The sequence below is a fragment of the Grammomys surdaster genome, unplaced genomic scaffold (assembly GCF_004785775.1).
Source record: "Grammomys surdaster isolate TR1022 unplaced genomic scaffold, NIH_TR_1.0 279, whole genome shotgun sequence".
In the NCBI taxonomy this organism is placed as follows: domain Eukaryota; kingdom Metazoa; phylum Chordata; class Mammalia; order Rodentia; family Muridae; genus Grammomys; species Grammomys surdaster.
This window is the reverse complement of record NW_021604720.1, coordinates 1,356,269-1,382,364: the sequence shown is the minus strand read 5'-3', so window position 1 is coordinate 1,382,364 and position 26,096 is coordinate 1,356,269. Positions and strand designations below refer to the sequence as shown.

Sequence of the window (26,096 nt, the reverse complement as noted above, 5' to 3'; positions counted from 1 at the left end):
TACTTATGGATTCTTGAAGACAAGGGCTGGAAAAAAACAAAAGACCATGTACACGAATATATATAGTGGGTAAAAATGAAAGGCAGCAGAACAGAGAGACACGGACCGTGGTATGTATTGTCTCAGACCTGAATAAAAAGCAATAGTAAAGAAAACACACAAACCTTCAAATAAAGAAGAGCAACAATGAGACCCTCATGGAGGTCAGTTCGGTTGAGCAAAAACTATCTATTCTCTGTGTCCTTCTTCATTTCTCCCACATGAAGCCACTTGCAAATGTCATCCTTTCCCCGTTGCCAATAGATCACACATTTCCTAACAGGATAGATAGGGTAGTAAGGTTCTAATAATGGTAATAATAATAATGAGAAATGGCCCTAGAGATATATTTCATGTGTCTTGTTCTCTCCTTGTCTTCCTTCAGCAGCACAGCTTCCCAGCCAGTGGGGCATTAATCATTGGAACAGCACCTCTAAGATAAAGGCTGGGTGAAATTTCATTGTGTATTACAGAATGAGTTGTGGGTGCACAAGTATGTGTCTCTCTCAGTATCTGGTAAGAGGGTATGGAAAGGCAGAGCAGAAAAAACCATCTGTCATTTCATATATTTATACTGTTCAAGACCATCACGACCGGCTTCCCATTGTTACTGTGGATTAAAATCATTCACGTCCTTCTGATTCCATTGGAGGTCAACTTTCTAAAAGGGGAATAAATATTGTGACAAGGTAAATTTTTTCTCATTTTTTTCATCTGTCTTAGGGGTATGTAGCAGAGTGAGGGACAGGAAGAGGGGGCATCAAGAACCAGGATAGCACTGTCTGATGGGAAACTTTTTCATTGTTAATCTTTCTTTGGATATCTATTTGTTCACTTATCTAATACTTTGGATGAGTTCAACTTTTCATCTTTAAGAGCCCTGAACTTCACTTGCAAAGATTTTGATAGGATGGGTAAACAGATGCTGCAGCTACTCATGATAGAGCTGGGAATATCTATAAGCTACTGCCCCATAAACTGAGCGGCATAGAATAAATCCTCTGAGAGGTTGTGCAGAATCTCTGGCAATTCTCCATCCCAAATGAGAGTCTGTTCTTCAGGAAAATCACCAAGCATGTTACATGATGTTAAACTTAATAAGCATTATTTTTTCATAATAAATGCAAATGTACACAAATATCCTCTCTTCTCTTTGTCTTTGTCTTTTTCTGTCTTGTTAGTCCTTATTCTCTTTGTGTCTCTTTGTGTTTATCTCTCTGTTTCTCTATTTCTTTCATACACAGAGAGAGTGGAGGAAGGATGAGATGAAGAGGAAGAAGAGGAGGAGGGGGGGAGAGAAAAGGGGGGAGAGAGAAAAATGACTAACCAGACAGAATGATAGAAGGAAGAGGTTTCATCATGTATGCAAGTCAATCAAATTCCCATCAAGCAATTCTTTCTGTGACTGCTAGCCCCTGCAAACAGGGTGTATATAATTCTTCAACATTTTCATCCCAGGATGATGATGAGAAAAATCAAAGGGAAATTTATTTCTCCATTTAGCTAACAGTAGCAGATCTCTAGAAAGGAAGACTTTAATTAGAAGGTTTCAAAAGGCAAGGCCTGTCATAACAACACTCAGTGTTTCTCCTTTCTCGTCATTCAGACAGGCACCAAGAAGTTAGGAAGAACATCCCACCCTCCCACTGTCTCGTCACAGACAGAATGGAGCTACTGATGTTGAGATCTGGCTACTGACAACTGTGCTTGAAGATGGAAACAGGAAGTAAAGCATAGATAGTCAGAGATAAAGAACCAAAACTAACCTCTGGAATTCTATTTAAATTAGAATATTGAATAAACATTTATTAGGCAGTGTATCTTTTACACAGAAGTGGCCATTGCTCGGTGCATTTGGACAAACTAAGAAAAAGGGATGAATTATGAAAAAATTATTATATTAATTAATTAAATCAAAGGCATTCTGTTCATCACTCTCAACTGAAGTCATCCAGTTTGTGAAATGTTATATAGTTCCCCAAAATGATTGGAGTGGGTGATGATGGACTCAGATGCTGTGAAGACTCTCCAGAATAAAACTAGCTCTTGCTTTTTCTTGAAAAAAGTGTTCCTTGATAAATAAGCCAATAAGAGCAGCTTTATCAACTGGAGACAGTTGATGTCTCCAGGATTCTAGTGTTTGGGGTAGGATGCTGTTATTGTTTTTGTTTGTTTTATTTTGAGGAAGGATCTTATTCTATAGCCCTGATGGCCTGTAACTTTCTAACTGGATGCTATTAGCCTCACAGTTGCCTCTTGTCTCTGCTTCTTGAGTACAAGGATTATAGGTATACATTGTCAAGCCTGATTTGGATTCATTATTTACTCTACCATCTAAGCCTGCTTTTTAAAGGCAGGGTGTCATGTAGCCCAACCTAGCCTCAAACTCACTATATAATGTACGACCTTGAACTTCTTATTTTCATGCTTCTACTTCCCAAGTTCTGGGTTGTAGCTCTAAGCCACCAATGTCTGGTTAGCTTCAGCACATGCTATGAAAACACTCTATTAGCAGAAATATAGCCCTACTCATAGGACACCTTATTTTTAAGGCAAGAAGTCATAGAAAATAGCCACAACCACTTCCACAGATGAGCCTCAACAGGCAACAGGCCTTTGGGAAGCAGCAGCTAGGAAGTTTGAAAGCCTCAGCCTATAACTGTTAAGAGGAATGTGTGCTTCTTTAGAAGGGGATGACAGATTGTTGCCTGTTCTTTACTTCCAACAATGCTGGTTATTATTCATTATTAGTATATGTTGAATACTATTCCAGGTAGAAAAGGCTAAATCTAGCTAAAGCATTGTAATAGGAGGTATGGCCAGAGTGGCAGCAAGGGTAGCAACCACAGGAAACAGGGTAAGGACTCTGGCTTTGTTCCTGGCTGAGTAGCCAGTTAGGTGACTGCAAAAATCACCATGATCCTTAAAACCACATGTCAATGGCCACATATGGAGATCTGAGAGCTGAACCAATAGTCTTTTCTAGATGTTCAGGTACTTTGCAATAAGATCTAGTACTTTATCAGTAATTTGGGTGGAAAATCTATCCCACCAATCCTATAATCCAATTAGACAGGTATCTCTATCACTTTAATGAGAATATTTAAGATTCCAGCCTATCTTGTGTCAGGACTTCCTCAGAAGACCCCTTAAGAAACTAGATATCTCTCTGGGACGTGGCTGTCCCAGACCTTGTAAGTAATATGTTAAAAGAGGGATAAAAAGAAACTATGCTCTGTTATCTTCCCTCAGCCATGTGTACTGGCAACATATAAGTCCTTAAGGCAAAGCCTACCCATAGTATGTTTTCCCCTTCATCTCTTTCTGTCTCCCACCATCTCCCTCTCTGTCTCTCTTTATCCCTCTCTGTCCTTCTCTCTGTGTTCCTCACTTTCTTTTTCATCTGAACTTTCCAGAAAGAAGCCATCACTGGAGAAGCTTACCAGGAAACAAGTAAATTGGAGTTCAATTTCCTTCCTTCTACATTATTTTCAAAAAGGGAAAGGAGAGTATCTATGTGAGGGCAAGAAGAACACAAGAGATATTTCCTGGCTGGCAGCTAAAGTCTAATTAGACTGACAAATCTTCAGCGCCTTCCCTAGCTATGAGGCTTGGCAAGAAAGCAAGAAGCCTGGAGCCACACATTATGTAAGGCTGTTAATCAATATTAGCTGAGCCCTGATCCTAAAAATAAACTTTCCTGGGGGGGTGTTGTTGTCTAGTGGTAAAAGAAGGGAGCAGAAACTGTGGATTTCTTATCTTATTTCTATCAAGCCCATGGCAGTAGAGAAAAGAGAGAACAGAAGGAGATAACTCTCCAGGAAAGTCTAACCATTCTTGATACATGCTATGATCACAAGGCACTCCAGGCCTGGTACATATGATTTACATCCCAAGCTGAGACCCACAGATTATTCAAAGAATGTGGAAAATAGTTGGTGACCTATCCTGGACCTCAAAAATCCCACTGACGATGGTTCGCTGTAAATCTAAGTGCTATGCATTTTACTGAACAGTGTGAAATTCCTGATCTTTCATCATTTGGCTTAGAGAAATTGTAACTCCACATCCTTTAAACTAAAAGTTTCTCCATTTGTCTTAATGGATAAACTAAGCTGACCTCTACTCAAACATATGGACATTTCTGGTAGACCTCTGTCTTCATTGTTGAGCTCATAAGAGGTCCGAGTCTTGTTAACCTTTGTGTGTATAGACCAAACGGTGCTTGTACTGATGAAATGGTCAGGAGTGCTATGCTCAATTAAGGTACATGAGTCTGGGCAAGTCTCTTAGGTGGAGGTGGGATCCTACTGTGAAATTCTTCAGTCAATATATATGAATAACTTCTCATGATTGTATTTATTACTCTCAATATAGCAAAAGGGAAGGCGTACTTATATCCCTTAGGCAGATAATAAAACCAGTAGAGAGAGACTGCACATAGCTTAAGGCATATAGCTAAATAACTAGAAGAAAGAGAGTCCTTAACTCAGAAGTTCCGATGGCAAATCCCACCGGCTTTATTTAACATACTGAAATTCCACTCAGAATAGATGGAGTATAGGGGCAACTCATTTTGTTTCAAGCTGTCATTATCAATATCAAGTCTGAGGTGTGCTCCTAACTTTCCATAGCCTAAAACTGAAAAACCCAAAGGAAGAATTTTCACATACACATTGTTGCAAATTTTGAAACCTTAGAGCTCCTTTCTGGAACTTTCAGAAGTAGTTCCCATTCAATCATTGCCATTCTAATGTTTGAGATAGAATGAAATCTTATAGCCTTTCATCCCACTGTTTATTAGGATACTTCCAATCCAAGGCTGAGCATCCTGACATTTCTGTCAATTATCTGGTGGTACACAGCCCTGCCAGTGTCAAGGTGACTTTACCTAGGCCTAGGACACAAAAAGTAGGTTATGATCAGTTTCTTGCTAATAGCTTATAAACAATTCTAAATGGCGATTTGCACAGGGCACAGTGAGCTCCTTTTCTGCTGATAACTACACAGACTGGAGGCCAAAGATAAGAGAATTCACATTTTTTTTTCTTTTTGCAACTATTTCCTCTTGGCCCATTCCTCTCATCTGGGAACCTTTTGGCTGAAGTAACCGAAAGTAATGAGAGTGGTGAAAGACTCATTCCTCTCACCTTTTTCTTTAGTCCAGAATGAGGGAAAGAACTTGGAATGCAGACTGCAGTGAGATTTCCCATTTTAAGGTCTGTCTCCTCAGTGTCATTGTAGCTACCCAGGCGTACTGGAGTTGATGAAGATCCTGTGTGGCAGTAGGGGGCAGGGGTCGGGGCAGGGGTGTGGTTTGCTATTAGAGTTCTTGTCTAATTTAAGCAAAGCTCTGGGCTTGATCTCTCTCAACCACACAATCCACACCACCCTCAAAGGTTTTCAGATAATTTCTCTGGGGAATCTTAGATAATGCCTACAGTTAATTTAAACTATTCCAGTACTCCAATTTAATCTGCACACTCTCCCAGATGTAGGGGGTGAGCTTCAAGCTAAAGTTCTCAACCCACAAACCTTGCAAGTCACATTTTTTACTTACACCATAGCTCACAAGACTTGGACTTTCTTCTTGCCCCAGTGCATTCACTCTTTAAGGCCTCATTTTATGACTATCTCATCTATGATAATGCTTTAAGTCATCCTATACACTACCTTCCCAATAGCCACCACTACTCAGACGTTACACTGAAAACCCTCTTGTCTTCTTGAGGTTATTGGCTCCATGACACAAGTAATCTAGATTTCTAATTTTGTTTGTAACCTTCCAAAATATGTCCACATTGGTTGATTTCATGACATGGCATAGTTTCTAAAGTTCACTTAACTCTAAAGTTGGTTTAATAAAATAAAACAAAAGTCTAAGGTAGGTAATGAGATGATAGAGGAATCTATTCCTGATGTCATATACTTTTTGATTTTCCAGGATTAATTTTAGGGTCAAAATTCTACTCAGTTCCTTCTGAATATCTCACTCCTTGACCCAAAATTTCTAACCTCTGCTCAGAACTATAGCTACTGATATCAATAGAAGCTAATATCAACAATATCCTTGTTTGCTCAGTAGATTATTGTTTGACTTGCATACCTAATATAATAATAATATAATAAATTGGCAAAACACTGACAGTATAATTCTGCATCATATATTTCATGCAGTAGTTCTCTTGTTGACATGATAAAATATCTGATAAAGTAAATTAAGAGAAGAAGACTGGTATTGGCTCACAGTTCCAGTGTATCATTATGCGGAAGCCATGACTGCTGGAGAATGAGGCAGCTGGTCATGGTGTATCCATATTCAGAAAATATGGAAAAAAATAATGCTTTGTGTTCAGTTTGCTGTCCTTTTTTGATTCAGCCCAAGACTCCAGCTAATGGAATGGTTGCACACATACTTAGGGTGTGTCTTTATACCACAGCTAACCTAGAAAATCACACACAGACATACCAAGAGGCTTATTTCTATAGCCATACTAAATGTCATCAAGTCTTCCCTGAAGTTGGAAAAGGTCGGGAAATGTACAGCACAAATGGGTATTATATAGACAACTCAAGCCTATATCAGGCCCAGGCTATGAGAAACTGATGGCTTCTGCTTTATGCCCATCTCAATGTGGTCTGAGAGCTCAGATAATAGCCACTTTGCTAACGAAAGCCACTAGACCATAGCTGGTCCTGGGGGAACCTCCGTCAGTTTAATTAGTGGAAGCAGAATTGCTTACGCCAAACTTACATCAATGTCTTACTATGTAAATTGTGATATATAATGACAAAGCTGTTTTTTAGCTGTAGAACTAAGGTAAAAATTTTTGCTTTTAACAATAGGTATTTAAGTGTCCCGTGATCTATCCAGCGTCATTTAGCTAGTGTGAGAATGGACTAGACATTAAACCCAGGATATCTGGCTCAAGTCCATTATGTACTATAGCTATACCAGTGGAAAAGACTGTCTATACACCCCAATTATTCTAGAAGTAGAACATTACTGCAGCCATTCTACTTCTCGTTAAGTGGCTACAATATAACAAATAAAGCCTGCCTGATCTACTGGCTAATACAGTGTCTATTGACTATCTACTAAGTACAAGACTTTTATTAAAGATTATTATCTGTCCACCTGGCTTCTTAATGTGCACTTTAGCTGCTCTTTCACCCTTAAATTGAGAGGAGCATCTCGAGGCATTCTCTTTAATATAAGGTCAAGATCCATTGCTTGGGCACAATAGCTGTGAGTAATTTAACATAGTCCATGCCGTTCACAAGCAATCCTGTTCTCCTATCAGTAACAGACTGATATATCACAGAGATCAAAGTACCAATTACTTCCAAAAGACTGGAGCATTGAAGAGCTGTATCAACTCAAAAACGATTTGTTCACATTCACACACAGTTAAGAGCAGCACTAAAAGCACTTTGCAGTTTTCCTTTGATCTGATGTGAGCACTAGCCAAGGTCCATCAGAGATGAACTCCTCAAAGGAAGTTTTCCACGCTAATGCTTTAGGAAGGAACGGTGGAATTTTTTGAATAGTGACATTTTTTTATACTTGTGGTCACACATGCTTAATTGTTTTTCTCCTAGAAGTGTCTCATTTTAGGACAACCATGCTTTAATGATATCATCAAAGAGCAAAAGCAAAGAATGGAACACCACTTGTAAAATGGTCTTTACGAGATTTCAGAGAGATGAAAACTGAATGACAGACTGGTGAGCATGAGATTTAATCTTTCCTATTTTCTTTTCTTTTTTGAAGTACCTCTCAGAGATCAAAGCTACATGAGTCCTCTTTATCCAAGAAAATTGGTTAGGTCATACATTGCATGTATTTGAAGCTACCCACTATGTCCAGCATCTAAGACTTGTCCTAAATCATTGGGTAGGCTTGATGCAATCTGTAGATGGTACTTAAGCCAGAATTGGCTTGACTATGAAGGTTTTAGGTTTACATAAAGCATGGAGCAAATTTCTTGTGGCTAGTTGGCAAGAAAAAAGTACCTAAAATCTTTCAAGTATGTCTCCTCATGTTTCTCTTTACACAATCCTGGGGTTCCTGTATCCTTCAGCCTGGGTCTAATCAATTCTGCTAAGCTCCTGGCTTTCTTCCAAGAGTATGTATTTATGCACCCGTAAAAACAAGGAGTGTCAACAGATTTATATCCCATCTTTATAGCCTAACAGAAAGAAAACGGAGAAGCATGTAATGATGTAATCCAATTTTCACCAGCCTCTGAAAGAAAAGCAGCCTACAAGAGGAAAGCTGTTGGAGAGGGCTTTTGCTGGTGGTTACTTGCTCCAAGAGACAACCCAGGCTTAGAGATAAATCAGTGGTAAGGTTTATGCACCTTGAAATCCATCCCTGTCCAGAAGCCCCTGGATCTCTTGGGTTGTAGAAAGAGGTTAGCAACTCAAACAATCTGCCTCCACTGCACCTCTATTTATGTATTTTCTGTGAGAGGGAACAACCAAAGACTGAAAATTACTACAAATTGAGGCAATTCCCTGAATCCCTGTGTAGCATTAAATCCACTTGTGGTCAGTGAAAATTTGGTCCTAAGGCAGACAGCAGAATCAACCATTCCTATGGAGAAAAAACCATTTGCTCTTCTGCTTCCCACAGAGTTAGCAGAATATACTCTGACAGAAACGAACCAGGTCTGCCAAGACCTGTGCAAACAGAACTATCCTTTTACGAACAGTAAACAGATCTATGTTTGAACTATAGAGAGTCATAATAGAAATATATATTGCCTTTTATTTTCTCCTCAGTGAGTGGAGTGAAATGTCAGGAGTTATTGCTGTAATATCAGTTGAGAAGTGCTATTTTTCTCTTTCTAGCATGTACATAGGTATGCATGCAATGGCACCCATGATTATAGGACCGCTCTACTAGCTAGGTTCTTAGCAGCCTTTGAAAAACATATAAAATTGGCCAATAACATCATCAACACACTGGCTTCAAATTGTTCTTAGGAATCATGAAAGAAGCAGTCTGGGTTTCTGCTAAGCTCAAAGAAAAGGAATAAAGGAAGACAACATGTTTCCATATAGTGAAGTCACATAATTTAGAAAGATTAAAAAACAACAACAAAAAAACCCTCAAAACACATGGGTGAGTTTGAATGATTCACACTAAGTTTATAGTGTCCAATATAATGGATGCGAAGGGGATGTCAGGAATTCTACTGAGCTCCTGGATCACATGTGAAAACTGAATAGCAGAAGGGATAAGGACTGGTATGTTCATTTTTACAAACAACTAACTAGGGTAGGGATAATTTCCCCCACAAGCACTGGCATGCCTTCTTTGATGCCAAACCATTTAAGACTAATAACTCGATTAACCTCCTGCCCCCTACTAACTAGATTTATGAACTGCCAAGAGAGGCGGCTAAGTATTAAGCTTTTGCTTGTGTTTAATTACTTTCAAGTGAAAAAAAATGCCTTACCACAAAAACCAACAACATTTTGCCTAGCTAAAATGAAGCCTTTACGTTGTCTAATAAAATCACTATACTAGTCAAATAAAGTAAAAAAAAAAAGACTCCAAAATGACAAGTCATTAACTAGGACCTAATATCAAATACAAAGACTATTATTCACAAGGAGTGGTTGAGCTTCTAGTTTCAATTGTACTTGATTTAATGGTATCCATCGTCCTTAATAATGTACAGTTCATGTTCTACTAAAGCTATCTGGAAAATGTGAATAGAATTGAACCAGGGTACAGACTTGACTTTGATAATAAATGTTCATTTCTCCTTCCTACTTTCTGTTAATTGAAAAGAAAACGTAATGCAAAGGAGAGGAGAGAGACGTCTTGTAATAAAAGTATGGTCCATTGTTCATTTTGAATAATAGCTTTCCCATTTCAGTGACAAATGGAAAGGATAACACAAGTTATCTCATGAGCTCATGAGTGGCACAAGGTTTTCCTTATTCACTCAGTCATTGCTTCCTCTTTCTCTAGTCTTAGTTTTCATTACCATGAACATCTTCATCTTTCCTTCAAAGGCAGTAATTCAAAGTAATTAGCTACCTAGAATACTGATCACAGTATTAGTATTGCAAAGTCAAGAAAGAAGAACAAAATCACAAGAGAAGGTTTACCTGAATGCTGGCTGTAGAGCGGTTCTTTCGGGTGGTGGTTGTAGCCATGGTGGTGGTGGTTTCCATGACAGTGGTAGACATTTCAGGTGGCATGGAGGTTGTCTGTGTCGTTCCCGAGACTGATGGGACTTCTCCCACTAGCCGGACACTTCCATTGATTTTAATATTAGGGTTGTTCTCAGCTGCCATGTTCAGTACTTTCAAACCATCATAATAGAGCCCAGAGAGTTGGCCTTGGAAGAGACGTCCTTTGTCCTTTCCTCCGATGGCTATTTGCGCCTGGGTGTTGAAGATGGTTAGCTGCCGGCCTAGTGGGTTAGGTGGAGGAAATACTATTATTTCTATACATTTCTGATCCTTCCCTTACCTATTCTGTATGGAGCAAGCACCTAAAAAGGCTTCCTTGAACAACTGAAATAGATAAAATATATAAGAAAAATTCACTACTGGAATTGGTGAGTAACATTTTATGGTAATTACCTCTTCCACTGTCTAGCTAGAGCTCCTAAGTTACCAGGATAACTAAGTCTTTATCTTATTCAAAGGAAGGAGACATCTTGTATTAAATATGTGCAGTGTTCCAGTCTCCTGAGACATATAATCAGAGACGACAGAAACATCTAGCTCAGATCATGGCAAGAGTGAACCACATTTGCCTAGTGTTCTGACTTAAGCTATAAATTAACGTAATGACAACAGAAAAGAATGATATGTGGCAAACAAAACTCAATGAGGTGACTGAGAACATTGAGTTTAAAAATTAGGTTCAGTAATTAAATTAAATTTACTGAAATTAAACTGCAATTAAGAGGCTCAGATTAATTGCATGCTTATAAAAATGGACATTCTGATCACCAGAAACAGAGTTTTCCATAAACCATCATAGTGAATAATATTCTATCAGCATTTGCTATTTAACACCATCATAAAGGATGGATAATTCTGAGACAGAATGATAAGTCAATAGATTATTCTCTAAGATGGGGGAGTAATTAGGCATTGATAAAGTTCCTAGAACTAGAATGGGGACAGGGATGAGGTAATCCTAAAATGGTTTTAAGAGAATAAGGGGAGAATAATCAGAATATATTATATACATGCATGAATATATTATATAAATAACAATTAATCAATAAAAATTCATTTTAATGGGAAGATGGGTACTGACAAAGAAAACAAAAAGGATAACCCCTTGAATAATTTAGGACATGGTAACAGGTTGTACAATGCCAATAGTTAATCTTATTTCAGGTTTTTTTTTGTGGGCAAAAAAAGTGATCAGAAAATAAATCATGGCAGAACAGTTTTGAATAGAGCATTCAACTAACTAGGTGTATTTTCCATGATTTTATTTCATTTTTTAAAGCCAAACTAGGTCTTTCCAATGGGTGGAAAACAGCATTTAAAATCTCATTGTAATTTATCATGACAGCAACATGCTATGGCCTTCCTTCATGTTTTCTCTTTAGACTAATTCCATCTGCTTTCCCATATGGAGTTGAGAGAAAGAAAAGACACCTATTCATGGAATTAGACACATCTGTCCTGGAATTTTCTTTAGTCAGTGATCAACAGAGCCACTAATTCTTCATCTAATCACCTTGATTATTTTAGTTGTAAATAATTATCAACTACTTTTTGCTATTCATGCCTGCTTGGTGAACCATACGTGCTTTCTTTCTACAAAACCCCATTGAACAGAGGTATGTTGTGGTGTTTGGCTTCTCAACTTCTATCACTAGAACAATAAGCTCTAGTTTGCACAATGTACCACTAGCCTTGGATTTCTGGAATTTAGTGTAGATATACCTTCTCAGTCTATTCTGCTAGAATGCACGAAGAAGAGAAAAGAAAAACAGTATACGTTCAGGGTGTATTCTTTAGACAAGTATCAATATCTGGGCACCTCTTGAGGGTCATTATTTGAATGACTTATAAATAATAGTACTCTCCTTTTAGTTTAGGAAACTTTGTTAGGATGGAAATGATCCACACTTCGTAAGAATCTTAGAACCATATAAAGGTTCATATTTTAATGATAACAGAATTCTCTAGTTCCCAAGGATATATTTGATTCACTCGATATTTTCTAGTAACTCTCAGTGTCCTGTGAGTTGGTACCATTTGACAGTTGCATACTTTTTGCCTCTGTTCTCCTCCCATGAGATGCAACATGCTCAGTGCGCAGTGGGCAGGGTAACGGGCTAGAGGTCATATTCCTGGTGCAGGGTAATGGGCTAGAGGTCACATTTCTTTCTTTAGGAGCCATACACTTGCTACAATAGAAACAGGATGAAAGATGTACAGAGTACTTGTTGCTTAGCTTCATATCAACATTTGGAGCAGCTTAACATACTGATTTAGAATAAGCTGTTTAGTGGCAGATTTCTAGGGTATAATGTTAGTATCTTAAACCAGATAGCCCCGTGCAATGTATGTTTTTCATATGCACAACTCCTGCCCATTTATAATATTATCTCTTTTTATTTTTCATCTTCTCCTCCTTCCTCCCTCTCTCTTTCCTATGTAAGCCAGCACTGAGGATTAGTTAATGGCTGAGTAACCTTGATTATACGTAGAAGATTTTATGTTGTAATATCCTTGGACTGCTTCATAATGACAATCTCTTATAATGGTCCTGATCTTACTTTCCCGGAAAGATTCATTCTGCCAATACTTAAATATGAAAAGTGGTCCGAGAAAATTGAAATTCAAACTGCAATAGACTGGCTAGAAATGATGAATCACCTTCATTCCATTTGCTATAGTTCACTCCATAAAGTGGGCATTGCTTATTCAAGAATGACCAAAGAATGAGGAAAGGCATGTCATGGTTGATGCCATTAGATTGAAGTGTTACCTTATTTTTTTGGTTATCATTGCTTTACCAGAGTGATTGGACCACTCACTTTTTAGTGCCAATACCCTGGTGGGTGAGACTGAGAAGGGCTATCCCAGTTTCAAATCATGCCACAGGAAGTGTTTGGGTTTCTGTTTTAGCTTGTTTGCTTGGTAGTCTCATGGTTAGGTCTTTTTCCTTTGGTTTTACAGCCTTCTAGTCCTCTGTACTTTGCCTACACAGTTCAGGTCAGAGCCAGAAATCACTTGGGGAAGAGAGCACTCTGTCTCTTCCCACATCTTCCTGTCAGTGTCTCATTTTTCTTTAGATGCATAGGAGATCATGAACAACAGAAAAACAGTATCAGTATCCTCTCTCTATGAAGAATGTACAGAACTAACTGGAGAAAGTTTCTGTTTTTATCATTTGCCCAAGATGCCTCAAAATCAATGTCAGATATCATTCTTATTGTTGTGATTTACAATGCTTAATAAATTTATGAAAATATTATATGCATACATTTGAATAAGTGTGCACTAGAAATACACACATATGCATATAGTTTTGGAGTATGAAAATCTTTCTATTGAAACTATTATGAAATTTGATGATAACAGCAAAACAGGGTTTGTAGCATGCAACTGATTGTTTCATTTTAGATTCACATCCTTTTGGAAGTCGTTATCTGTTGCCTCATTTTTAACATCAAGTTCACATAGGCTTAAATTAAATCTGTGCACGTCTCTAGTCAGTGTTGCACAAAGACTAATTAATTAAATCTCAGAATACCCTGGGGGAATAGGCAGCATTATTTCTCCTCTCCTCATATGGGAAATCTAAGACACAAAGAGGTTAAGTGGGTTGTCTAAGGTCAGAAAGTCCATCAATAGTAGACAGAGGCAGCAAACCCACTTGGCAGTGCAGTGACACAGCTCTCCTCCCCAGTTGCAGAAAGAACTCCAAAGAGACATCCCACGTATTTCTGAATGCACCTGTCTATTCTTCCTTTCATCTATTTATTCTGTATACTCATCTTCAAAAACAAGGTCTTCCAGTGCAAATTTTCCATTCTATTTGCAAATGAAGTTAGCTAGATAGAGGAAGAGGTAAAGAAAATAGATGCTACTCACCCAAATTACATAAAGAGTAATTTCAGGGGAAATCGTAGAGGAGATAATCTCAGTTTGCAAATGTTTTGTCCAATAATGTATACATACATATATATCTATCTAATAAAGAAGCCAAGATATATACATTCATACCACCTCACCCACCCTTACCCTCCCAGCATTCAACGTGTGTGCATGAGGGCTTCCTTTCTCCATGAAAGCCAGCTGATAATGAGCTATCAGAGGAAAACTAAAAGCTTACTAACCGCTTTATAATGGTTTGTACAAATGAAAATGCCTGGCATGCTATTAAACTTAGACTTCAAAAGGCAATGGAATAAAATAAAAGATTATTAAAATAAAATTGAAAGAAACACAAAAGTTCTCTCAGGCACATGAGACTCAAACATGCATCTCGTTCTCTTGTTTTAAAAGTGAGGCAATCATTGTCTTTAACGTTAAAGGGACTTTATGAGCTGTTGATTACTAATAGAAATTATTTGCTTTTTAGAGTTATTCTTAATTTATTTTTAATTAGATCCCATATGTTGAAAATAGGGCATGCAGTTAAGATTCAGCAAGCACTTCCATGTCTAAACATCTGAAGCATACACAGGTGTCCTTCATTTCTTTATTTGTAGATTATGTAACATCTCCAATTATTCCTCATATCATACTCAAACAAATCACTGCAACATGTAAGGGGTTATTTGAGGCCTTGAGACAAGAGTTAGATTATACTGCCTCAAGAAAGAACAGAACCCCTAGGTTTTTTAAAGAAAGAGAATTTTTCTAATGGAAAAGCAAGTGTGTTCTTGTAAGCATAAGAAATCACACAGAAAATTTTGCCAGGGTTTATAACTGCTGCCGTCTTCGAGTCAGAGTGGTTGTTCCTGTCAGTAAATCCCAACATGCTGTTTGGATTTTCATGAGACTCTCTCCTTATCAACTCATTGTCTTAATAACTTACACTTTGTTGCATAAAACATCTAAAACATCATCTGAATGCACCAGGGTATCACACCAGTGAGGTGTGAAGCAGGTTTGTTTAGTTTTAGTTTCCTGAAGCAACTAGAGAGTAATTAAGTTCGTCTAGAAACTTAGCCTCTGACAGTTTGAATTTAGAGGCAAAATCTGTTCTTTCTCATCTTTATCATTGTTTCAAAACAAATGATAACACACACTGCTTCCTTTATAACATTTGTTTTATGCACTTTAAGTTACAAGAGTTGATCTAGGATAATTTTTTTTTTTTTTTTTGGTTTGGTTTGATGTGGTTTGTTTTGTTTTTGTATGGTTGGTTGGTTGGTTAACCATGCTATATACAGCAAAACCAAAACAGATTCAAGATATAAATTTAACAAGTTTTTTTTTTTGAAAATTCTTTAAAAAGCTTTGGTGAGAGGTAATTTAAAACGAATTAACAAATAATGTCATGCAGTGGTTAAATTGCCATAATCCATTTCTTTCTTTGGTTTTCTTTTTAAATAGAGGTTTCCTGGAATTCCTTGTTTGTGGCTGCCATGTTGACAGCAGGCTAGATGCTAGTCCCTTTAACTATGTTTTAATGGCGATGTATTATTGCATGATTTATCAACATATGGCAGGTGGAAGCTGACACAAATTATAATGAAAATTAAAACAGTCATTTATGCAGCAGGCGATTATCATTTAAGGAACATTTATTTGCAGGCTTTAAGAATGAGGGTTTAGAATCAAATGAGTTTTAGAATGAAAGTTTAACGACCGTTACCTTTTTCCTGCAGCCACTCCTCTACAGGCCGGTTATATTTGAAGGGGATTTTCTGTTTTACCATTTGGAGGCGTTCATTATCAGTGTTGCCTTTAAAGTTTAAAAAACAGCTTAAAGAACAATCTGAAAAGTCAATAGGTCATTAAAAAAACATCCTAGGTGTTCAGTTTGTTTTATGAAGAGTTTTAGAGATAGATATCAATTTATCGTTAGTAGAGGTGGAGCCGAATTCACTCTGCCCTTGAATGACAAGACAGGTTGGAGGTCAGATTGATCTCAACTATGCAGTGCTCCATCACATGTTGGTCACATGATTTGAGATATAGATCAGTAAGCTGTCTGGCTATTTACAGAAATCTCTTTACCTTTTTAATCCTGCGTCATCCTTTTTTCTCTCATCTATCACAAAGTTGGTCCCAGTAAGGCTCAAGATCTAATTTTCCAATGTTTCTCCTATACATCAAGTTTACAATGCAAAGGGAATAATCAGACCCTTGTTCATGCAGATGCTACTGTTTTTCTGATGGGTTTAGTTCAGGAGCACAGGGCTGTACTCTTGCTGTTACTCTCAAGCATCTGTCTTTGCTCTGTACTCTTGAAAAAAAAAAAGGTGCTAGAGAAGATGGTTGAACCCCTGCTATCCAAGGGAGACTGGCCAAAAGATAGTTCTAGGATTTTGTTCCATGTTTTTGTTTGTTCATTTATTTGTTTGTTTGGTTGGTTGGTTTGGGTGTCTGAAATAAGACTCTGACTATAGTTGAGGTTAGCTTTAACTCATAGCAATTCTCCTGTTTCAGCTTCTAGAGCTTGAACTAAAGGGAGATTTCTTACTCCAAAAGGAAACCCTGATAGATGAAACTGGCAGATTAGTACATATGGCACTGTAGATCTCTATATTTTTTGTTGTTGTGTTGTTATTGGACATTTTAAACAGATGGTATCTACAAAAAACATAACCACAGGCAAAGGAAGTTATACCATTATGTAGCATTTATGGAGTTTGAGCTTACAATTTATTATTACTAGAACCTGCTGACTCAACTGTTCATTCCACCACTAATCCCACTTCTATGAAAGGGTCTTCTAGAACAAGCATCCATTCATAAAGCCTATAAGGTATATTTCTCCCGAGCATGAAATATGAAATTAGTTTCAGGCTCAAACATTGTGTTTTAACTGCTGGTATGCCCTCTCTTCCTTTTGTAACTGTTCTTACCACTCTTGGGTGGTTTGTCTAATTAGGAGAGACTTGGAGAGTGCTGGTATGGAGTTACTCCCCTAATGAACATGCTTCAAATAACAAAATAATGAAGGCATGCTTTGGGAGCTGCTCTAGCTCATCAGCCAACCTCACAATGATTTACTAAAAACCAGTACACTTTAATTCATCATGTTTGATTCAGAGCCCTGAGCTAAAACTTAGGAAACTCCACTCCAACGTACTAATATTTTAAAAAGGAAACAAAAGTCTTAAAAACAGATGGCTGAGGATTAAATTACAGAGAAGTCCAGAAGCTAGAATGAATATTAGGCTCTAGTATAGCAACAGACCAAGTTAACAGAAGTGAGCCATAACATTCCAATCCCAGAGCCATTATAATGCAGCAGTTATCACTGGCCGAGAACTGTGACAATTAGGACCTCCTTGTTGGGCTTGGTGGGGAAGTTAGAAGAAAGATAGAAAGTGAATAGCAATATTGGTGGATGGCAATTCCATATAGGCTTCTCTGATGAAAATATTATTCTGAAAATCTGAGTAATCCTTACTGCCTTGGGATTTTTTTTTCCCCTGCCCTGGGATTAAAACAAACAGCGGCTCATGAGAAGCAACATGGATATGCTTCCAGCCCATACTGAAGATGTCTAGCTGCCTACATAAATTATAACATATCAACATATCAAAGGGCAGTTGTAACCCATTGGAGGCTTTCTTATCCATCAGCTCTAGGCCTTGGGACTAGGACTACCAATAAACAAAAACTTATTGAGGGATAATGTGGATAAGAGGGAAAATAAACAGTCCTGGACTCTCATGGATAATATAAAGCTTTTCTGAGAGTGTAGCAGCGTGAAGGATAGGAGACAATAAGCAAGAGGAAAAATCAAGCAAGAGCATCATTTCTTGCTGTCTCTATACGGCCATAATGAACATTGTTTTAACGGGTCCATACAACTCCAGTTACTGATTGTGATATTTATTCTTGGAGGATCAGTGTACTTTGTATTCTATTAGTAAAAAATAAATTAGGCAATTCTTAAATGTTTTCATAGAAATGGAGTCCTTTTCTGAAAATAATCCATACACCTGATTGTTAATTCTACTCAGCAGGTGGCACATAACATGCGGACTTCTACAGGACAATGAGATGCCACACTGGGAATCACAATTGAATTATGCAGAATTCACCTTCAATAAATGTTGCTGCTTTGGGAGTTCCTGTATTTATTGTTATTGTTGACAACATCACTGACAGCAGTGATGATTTGCATTTTGCTCCCTGAAATGAATTAGTAAGGGCAAAATAAATATAAAATGGGAATATTGCTAATATGCAGTACAAACAGAAATGACTAAAAGTCCAAACTGTCAGGGTCATGTAGACAACAAAGTTAATTAATTTACAGGCTATATTGATTTGCTTCTTCTAAATATTCAGGGTCTCTAGCTTTCCCAAAGTGCCCAATACCTATGATTCATCCTCTTTTAAATACAAAGCAGTGTAGAAAATCATTTATGGACATAGTTGAGGGAAAAAAGAGGAAGCTGTTGGATAACCAAATGGAGAAAAGCACAGCTGGAATCAACCTTTGACCTTGCTGAAAATATAGACAGTCCATTCTTCTCCACCTCAGCTTTAAATACATTTAGAAGCACGGTTTAAGTCTTGAACACCAGACTGATACCATCTGGCACCAAGGATACTGATCTAGCATACTGTTAAAAGTCATGAGAGACAGAAGGCCATTTGGAAAACCACATTGGTTTAAGTCACCACATTAACATTGTTCTTAGTCTCTTTTCATGTTCTTGTTGGCTTTTATTTTAATTTATCTAAAACACTAGTAATTTCTGTTTTAGAAACATGTGCAAGTGAATGAGTTCATTTGCTCTGAGCCCCGTTCTAGAGATGGAAGGAAGGGCATATATTTTTTATTATAAGAATTCATACAGAGGACTATTCTGAAAACTGCACAAACCACTTTAAATTCATATACACTCTTATTAAATACACAATAACATTAAGTTGTACATTTCATAAAACAGTTAGCATGGACACTTAAAGAGTATAATTAATTACTCAATGAAAATAATGCTATTCTCAGGATTGAATGGCCTTATGAACAGTAAGTCATAATTTCCTTCAAATAAAGCATAAGAATTACTGATTTGCCAGAAACATTACCACACAAAGTAGCTCATAAATTGAATAGGGAGCTCTTAAAATAAGTACTTAAGTTAATTATATGAATTGGACATCCACATAGAATGGAAATTTTAGAGAAACAAATAGCCATGTTTTAGTCTACTTGAAGTAAAGTATGTACATGCTTATTCGGACACTCTTGACAAGTTATTGAAATTTTATACAGTTGGTTTTCTACAGTCTGCTAGCACAATTATTAACTAGTTCCACTTCTGGAGACATGTAGAATATGCACTGTGAAGTTATAATATTGGGAAGAGCAGAAGGCTCTGAGTTGAAGTCACCAAAGCCCAACTGGTTCATACACATAGCACTGACCATTCTGTAGAACTATCTCAGTTTCCCCTTTGTGCGTAGCCTTTTGAGAGTCAAAGTTTTTAAGTAATTTAAACAGTAAAATAAGGTGAACAAAGCAAATCGACCCTTCAGTTGGTCCCAAGCTTACATCAGTATCTCTTTAAGATGTGGACATGATCTTTGCTAATCACTACCACAAAGTAAAAACATCTTGCAACTGGAGAACTGAATAAACACAAGAAGAAAATTCTTGCATAGAACAAAAACGGAACATCTATAATACCACAGTCTAAACATGGGCTACTCTATTAGAAGTTATGTTAAATATATAATACTATATATACACATTATATATAAACAAACTGAATTTATTGGGGTGAATAATGTTAACATAACTTCCCTCTCATCCTAAGGAAGCACACGGGTTCTAAAGTTTGTTCCCATGTTATTCACACCTTACAAGCTGTCACTCGAAAGATGACTACATCTCACAAAGGTTATCACTCAAAGAACACCTGATAACAAGACAAGTAAAACATTCTAAATATCCCCCTGAATCTCCAGCTGTTGCTGTTTATATGTCTGAATTTTCTAAAATATATTCAGCTAACTCCATTTCCAAAGCAAAGTGGGTTTCTAAAACCACTGAAAGCAAAAGAGCAATTCCGGCACTGACAAATGTTATTTCTAGGTCCAGCCACAGGTAATGATGATATAGTGCCAGTGAGTTGAGGAAGAGTAGCTTAAAGGTTCTGGCAATTTGCACCAGGCTGGCAGAAAATGCTTTTCTGCAAGCAGACTATTAATACCATCTGAAGTGGTGTCAAGCATGTGGCTACGCTAATAGGGATAACTGTAACAACATTCATCTGGATGAAATTAATGCCAGAGGTATTTTTGCATTTTGTTTTCAGCTCCATAATAAGGAAAGAAAAGTTTTCTTTATTGCTCTGTCAACATTTAAAAAAAAAAGTGGGAGCATGGGTCTAATGAATAGCTGGAGACTGAGGTCTATGCACCAGGGCTGATAGCAAAAGAAAATCAATGCTGGTAGCTCAAGTGCTAGGGTAGTTCACAGGTTCCTGCCATGTGTCTATCCCCAAGGAACACTATCAGTTTCAAAGCAACTATATAACACTGAAGAAAAGGTGACAGAGAACTCTCTGAAGGTGGCACTAGCCATGTCCTTGGAGCTTTCCCAAAACAGCTTTCTTAGAGTTAGATAGGGAAGTGTACTACCCAGAGGACATCAAGAATGTTCAATCACTTGTAAGGGATGGATGGACCTCAACACAGAGCTAATATCTTATAAAGTGCTTTTCAACCAAAGAGCTCAGGATGCAATTACCAACAGCATTTCATTAATCCTCACGACACAGCACACCTTTAGGCTGCAGGAAACGGAACTATTTGTATGTTGTGGACTTTGATCCTTTAGTGTGCCATGACAAAGAAATTAATCTCCTAAAACAGAAAACTCATCAGGCTGAGGAAGTGGTTTAAAGACCCAGAGCACATGGGCATTATTAAGTAAGGAGTTTTTGTATATACACTTAACTAGTTCCTTCAGCCTGGGGGAGTTACCTTTCATAAAGAACAAGATAGATCGCAGTGTGGTCACCATGCAGACCTTGGCATGACTGACAGAACTCACTTCTGCCATATGACATGCTACTTTCTTCCTTTACAAAAGAAGTTGAACTGTTTAGGCAAAGGGAGTTGTCTGTATCTAAATCCTTAAGTGGGCCTGTTCCTACTCCTTCCTGTCTGTTATTGGCTCAAAACACACTTTTCATACACTTACATTAATACTGAATGATTCTTTCAAATCCTAAAAATATGTCAAAGGGGGCATGTTTTATTGGACTATTATGATGCTGAAACAATATGATGTAATCAATAGGACATACATCGTCACTTCCTGTTCTTTCTCCACTCTTCTCAGTCTGAAGCTCCTTTCTTCTGAAGTTTGTTCCTAGTTTATGAATTCATCAAGATTATTTGGAATCATGTTGGATTAATACAATGAGCTTCAGATGATGGCAACATCTTCCTCCCCTTCCATGGTCAAAGAGAATGTTTTGATGGAATTCGATTGGAGCATTTTTTCAGTATTGTGAGGCTCCATATCATTAACTTATTATAGAAAAGCCAATCATAAGGTCGGCATGCTATAAATTAATGAAATATAAGTTGGCTATAATATTTACTTTCCTCATAGTTCCTTTGTATAATTATTCCAAAACAAACACTAAAATATGCTAGTAGCCTCTGAATTTGGATCTTTCCTTTCTAGAAAATTTACTCATTCCCATGTCTATAAATTTTAGTTTCTTTACATGTAAAATGTTATTTTTATAATAACTATAATATGGAGTAGTTTTGAGAATTAACTGAAGGATTTTTTGGGAAGCACTTAGCAAAGTGTGCACCAGACAAGTCATAGAGGTAGAGGTATTTGAGATTATTTTGCCCAGCTGTCTGCCACTATAATGAAATATCTGAGGATATTAATTCAAAAGTGGAGAAGGCATATTTGGGGTCATTCTGTTAGAGTTGGAATCCAAGCTGAGAGGATCCCATTTGCTTTGGGGTGTTGGAGAAACATCAATAGACTATGTTGGAGCAAAATGCTCCTTTTACTAGCAAGGAAACAAAAAGGGAGCCCAGAGATGTCAGTTATAGTCCCCAAGAAGCCATACCTTTGGTGATCTAAGGATGTTTCATAACATTTGTCAATTGTTGATATTATTTGTCAATTGTTGGTATTAATTCCTGAGTGCATAAAGTCCTAATCACAATCCCCTTACTTGTGCTTATATGTTGTGGTGTACTCAGTACCTGCTTCTTGTAGAACTTTCAGAGTTTCAGGTTCAGTATGGAGGTCTTTTATTCACTTGGAGTAGATTTTAGTACATGGTGAAAGATGAAGATTGAATTTTATTTTCTACAAGTGGATACCCAATTTCCTCAATAGCAATTTGAAGATGATATTTTTTCTTTTAGTGTGTGCTTTTGGAATTTTTTGTTTTTGGTAAAGAATTTGGTGACTCTAGTTGCATGCGCTTGTATGTAACTCCTTTATTCTGTTTCCTTGATATTCATGTCTGTGTTTGTGTCAGTACCATGCTCTTTTGAGCACTATGGTTCTTTACCATAATTTCAAATCAAATATGCTCATCTCTCTAGCATTCTTTTTTTCTCAGGATGCTTCTACCTAAAAATACCTTAATGATTTCCCCTGCCTCTAATGTGAGCATCATGATTACCAAACATTTACCATATAGGACTTTGGGGACATTCAAGATCCAAACTATAATACAGACGTGCCTTAAAGTCCATGCTCAGGAGTGAATAACTAAACTATATGCTCTAGAGTTTGTATTATTCCCCCCTCACATTATCATATATATATCTTAGAACTACCAATGGATGCCTCAACCACCATCAAGACAAAGTACCTTACTATATATCTCTAATCTATAGAAAGCTTAAAAGTTAAAGCATGTGTGCTATTGAATGTGCATTGCTTTCACAGCATCAGAAAGTTAAACAAAAAATGTAAATTGAAGTCTATGACCAGCTACATTTTGCCCTTAGGGTCTAAATTTCACTGTTTCTAGTCCATGCATGATCCACCCATGACCTGGTTTGGGTTCAGATATGCACTAATAGTCTACAAAACCACTATTCAATGTTTGCCCTATTACCAACCAAAGCCCAAGACAGCCCCCCAGTTGAATAGCCTCCCCTAAATATTAGCCAGTCTGGCATTCATGCAATGCATGTTTTGAACTTCAAAGTAGGACTTTAATTCCATTTCCAGTAAATTTATTCTGTTTTTGTTTCGTAACAGCCTTCAAAACTGATAAGAAAATGTTTACCTCTGGGTTTCTTTTAGGTTTTGTAGGAGGTATCTCTCTTAGCTTTGTGTCAGCAGCAAAATTTAATAAGTCTATCCTTTATACATTTATTTTAATCATTGAAAATTTTTGCAAAGTGGGAAGATTGTGGTGTAGCTTTATTAATGTCTACAAATTCATTGCAATTTGTAATTGCCTTGCAATTTCTGAGTCGAAGTTTGATTTTCAAAACTTAGAAGTAAGCTGAACAGGAGACATGAATCATTTTTAAGGAACTTTTTTCTAATGTATAGTGGTGTTTTGCCTGTGTATATGTCTGCGCGAGGGTGTTTAACTCCCTAGAGCTAGAGTTATAAAGAGTTATCAGCTGCCACCAGGGTGATGGGAGTTGAACTTGAGTCCTCTAGAAGAGAAGACAGTGCTCTTAACTACTGAGCCATCTCCCCAGCTCTAAAGGCCTGATTCTAAAGAGTGGTACATGGTAGGAAGAACAGTGAGTGTACTTAGAAGTTAAGTCATAAAAGGTGTTGAGGTCCTTTGTTTCTCAGATATTCCCTAAAAGGAGGCTATAGCCAGAGAGACACTTAGAAGGTTTATAAAGAAGTGGGCAAGGTACTCAACTGAGATAGTAAGGACAGCCAGGTAGAAAGGAACAGACAGGCAATTACAATTAAATAAGCTCCCTGTCCCTGTGAATGTAAGCAGCCAGTAACACAGTTAATCTCTTACACACAGGTACATTTCCAGATGACTAGTGGAAAGTTTGACTACAACTGATCAGACACTTAAGCTCATAAGAGGCACCTGCCTAAGCTGTTAGCAAAGCCTGGCATAGAGAAACTATGATGTATCAAATGCTACTTTTATTATTTGTGATTTCTCCCAAATAAAGTGGAGTGTTTTGCCACACTTTGAAGGCAACTAGAGAACTAATCAACATCAAAGAGATTTCTTCCCACCCTTCCTTATGTTGTCCAGTTCAGGAAGCAATTCCACCACTATGCACATGAGTTTATAATATTCTCACTGTCTTTTCATTTGCTATAATCACCCAGAAGGCATTCATACTAGTTTGTTAAGATGTAGTTTCACAAGTCCCTGTTAGTTCTCAGACAGCATTAGGTTCTTTAATAAATATGGTTAAATATTACCAACTTTTTAATCAAATGAAACTTGACAATTTGTGGACATGAATCCCCCCCACTCTCAAAGTTTAAGAGATCCATCTTTTTATACAATGTAAGATTTAAGACTTTTTCTAGGGCTATTTTCTATTATAATTTTTCTCCTATTCATTATTTTTAAGTGAACATAGTCATGGCTTAGAATACACGTTCCTTGGGTCTGTTGGGCACTTACCTGAGACATAGAAACTCAATCTCATTGAAAAACTGTGTTGTCATTTTCTCACTTTTGGTGAAACTGCCAGTTAAGATTTCTTATTTCTGTTACTGGAGTTATTTTCTACAGTTTAATGACATTAAAAATGTATATGTAGGAAATGGTGTGTTCATGTTACCACATGTTTTCTTCTAAAAATTTACAAACATTTACAAAAATGTACTACTGACTATTTGAGAGAAGACTTGTAAGGTTGTAGAGCCTTCAAAGAATATCTGTGAAACATAATTTTCTGAATTTGTTGCTTCTCATAGTTCTGCATCATTGGAATTTGGAACCTGGGAGACTAGCCTAGGAACACATCAGAGGACATATTCTGAATACTACCTCTCCTCATGGAGATATTAATTAAGAAATAGTATATATGGCTATTTTTTTAGGATTATACAATTTCTATGACTTCAAAGTGATCTAGTTAACAGTCATAATCCATTCAATGTAATATTCAAAGGTCAGCTGTATAAACATTATAATGTGGGCCAAGAATCAAAATATCCTAGTGAAGAAGTCACTCCAGGGAATGCAGTAGCTTAGTACATCTTGAATTCATTCAATGCCTCGTTAACTCTACTTGGCAGATTCATTCAAGTTGATTTGTTTGTAATATTGCAGTGTGGCCTCAAATCTGGCTATGAACAAAGAATGATTATAAACAACTATGCATTAAACTCAGCAAAATACCTGAAGAACATTTGGATTAGTGTAAAGAATTTTTTTAAAAAAATTAACTGTCTTTTTAAAGAGAGAAGAAAGGAAGATTAAAGGGAAGACAACAGAAGAGACTGTACGCTATATAATAATAACAACAAATTTAATAAATGGTACTGATTTATGATAAGCACCCAAAATGCAAATGAAGTATTTGAAATGATCCAAAGATAATACAGAGATAAAATACTAAAATAGCCATGCAATTTCCTAAAAAGACGATTAATTTAATTCAAGGAAAGATGATCAAATACACTAAGAAAATGATCAAGAAAGAACAGAAAAATTAACAAATACTTATGATTCAGTATGAGAAACAAAGATTAATTTCCAAACATCAGTTCTGAAAGAATAAAGAGGAAAGATAGAGTTGGAAGATAGAGCAGATAGGAAAGTGCCTATGATGCTGGCCTCAGTACCTGAAACAAATCCTCATAATTCATGAGAGTAGAGCAGATGAGAGAAAGAGAGTGAATAAGAGAGAGAGAGAGAGAGAGAGAGAGAGAGAGAGAGAGAGAGAGAGAGAGAGAGAGA

The 26,096-nt window shown here is 37.1% G+C and overlaps 1 protein-coding gene across 1 annotated transcript in view; it reads right to left on the bottom strand.

The window, feature by feature from the left end:
• Nrxn3 (neurexin 3) overlaps window positions 1-26,096 on the bottom strand; it is a 1,478,337-nt gene that overhangs the window by 117,377 nt on the left and 1,334,864 nt on the right. The window contains exons 16-17 of the mRNA XM_028777283.1: window positions 15,869-15,958; window positions 10,168-10,475 (exon numbers count right to left, since the gene is read on the bottom strand). Of these exons, the coding sequence (XP_028633116.1) occupies window positions 10,168-10,475; window positions 15,869-15,958 (398 nt within the window). The remainder of the gene's footprint in view (window positions 1-10,167; window positions 10,476-15,868; window positions 15,959-26,096) is intronic.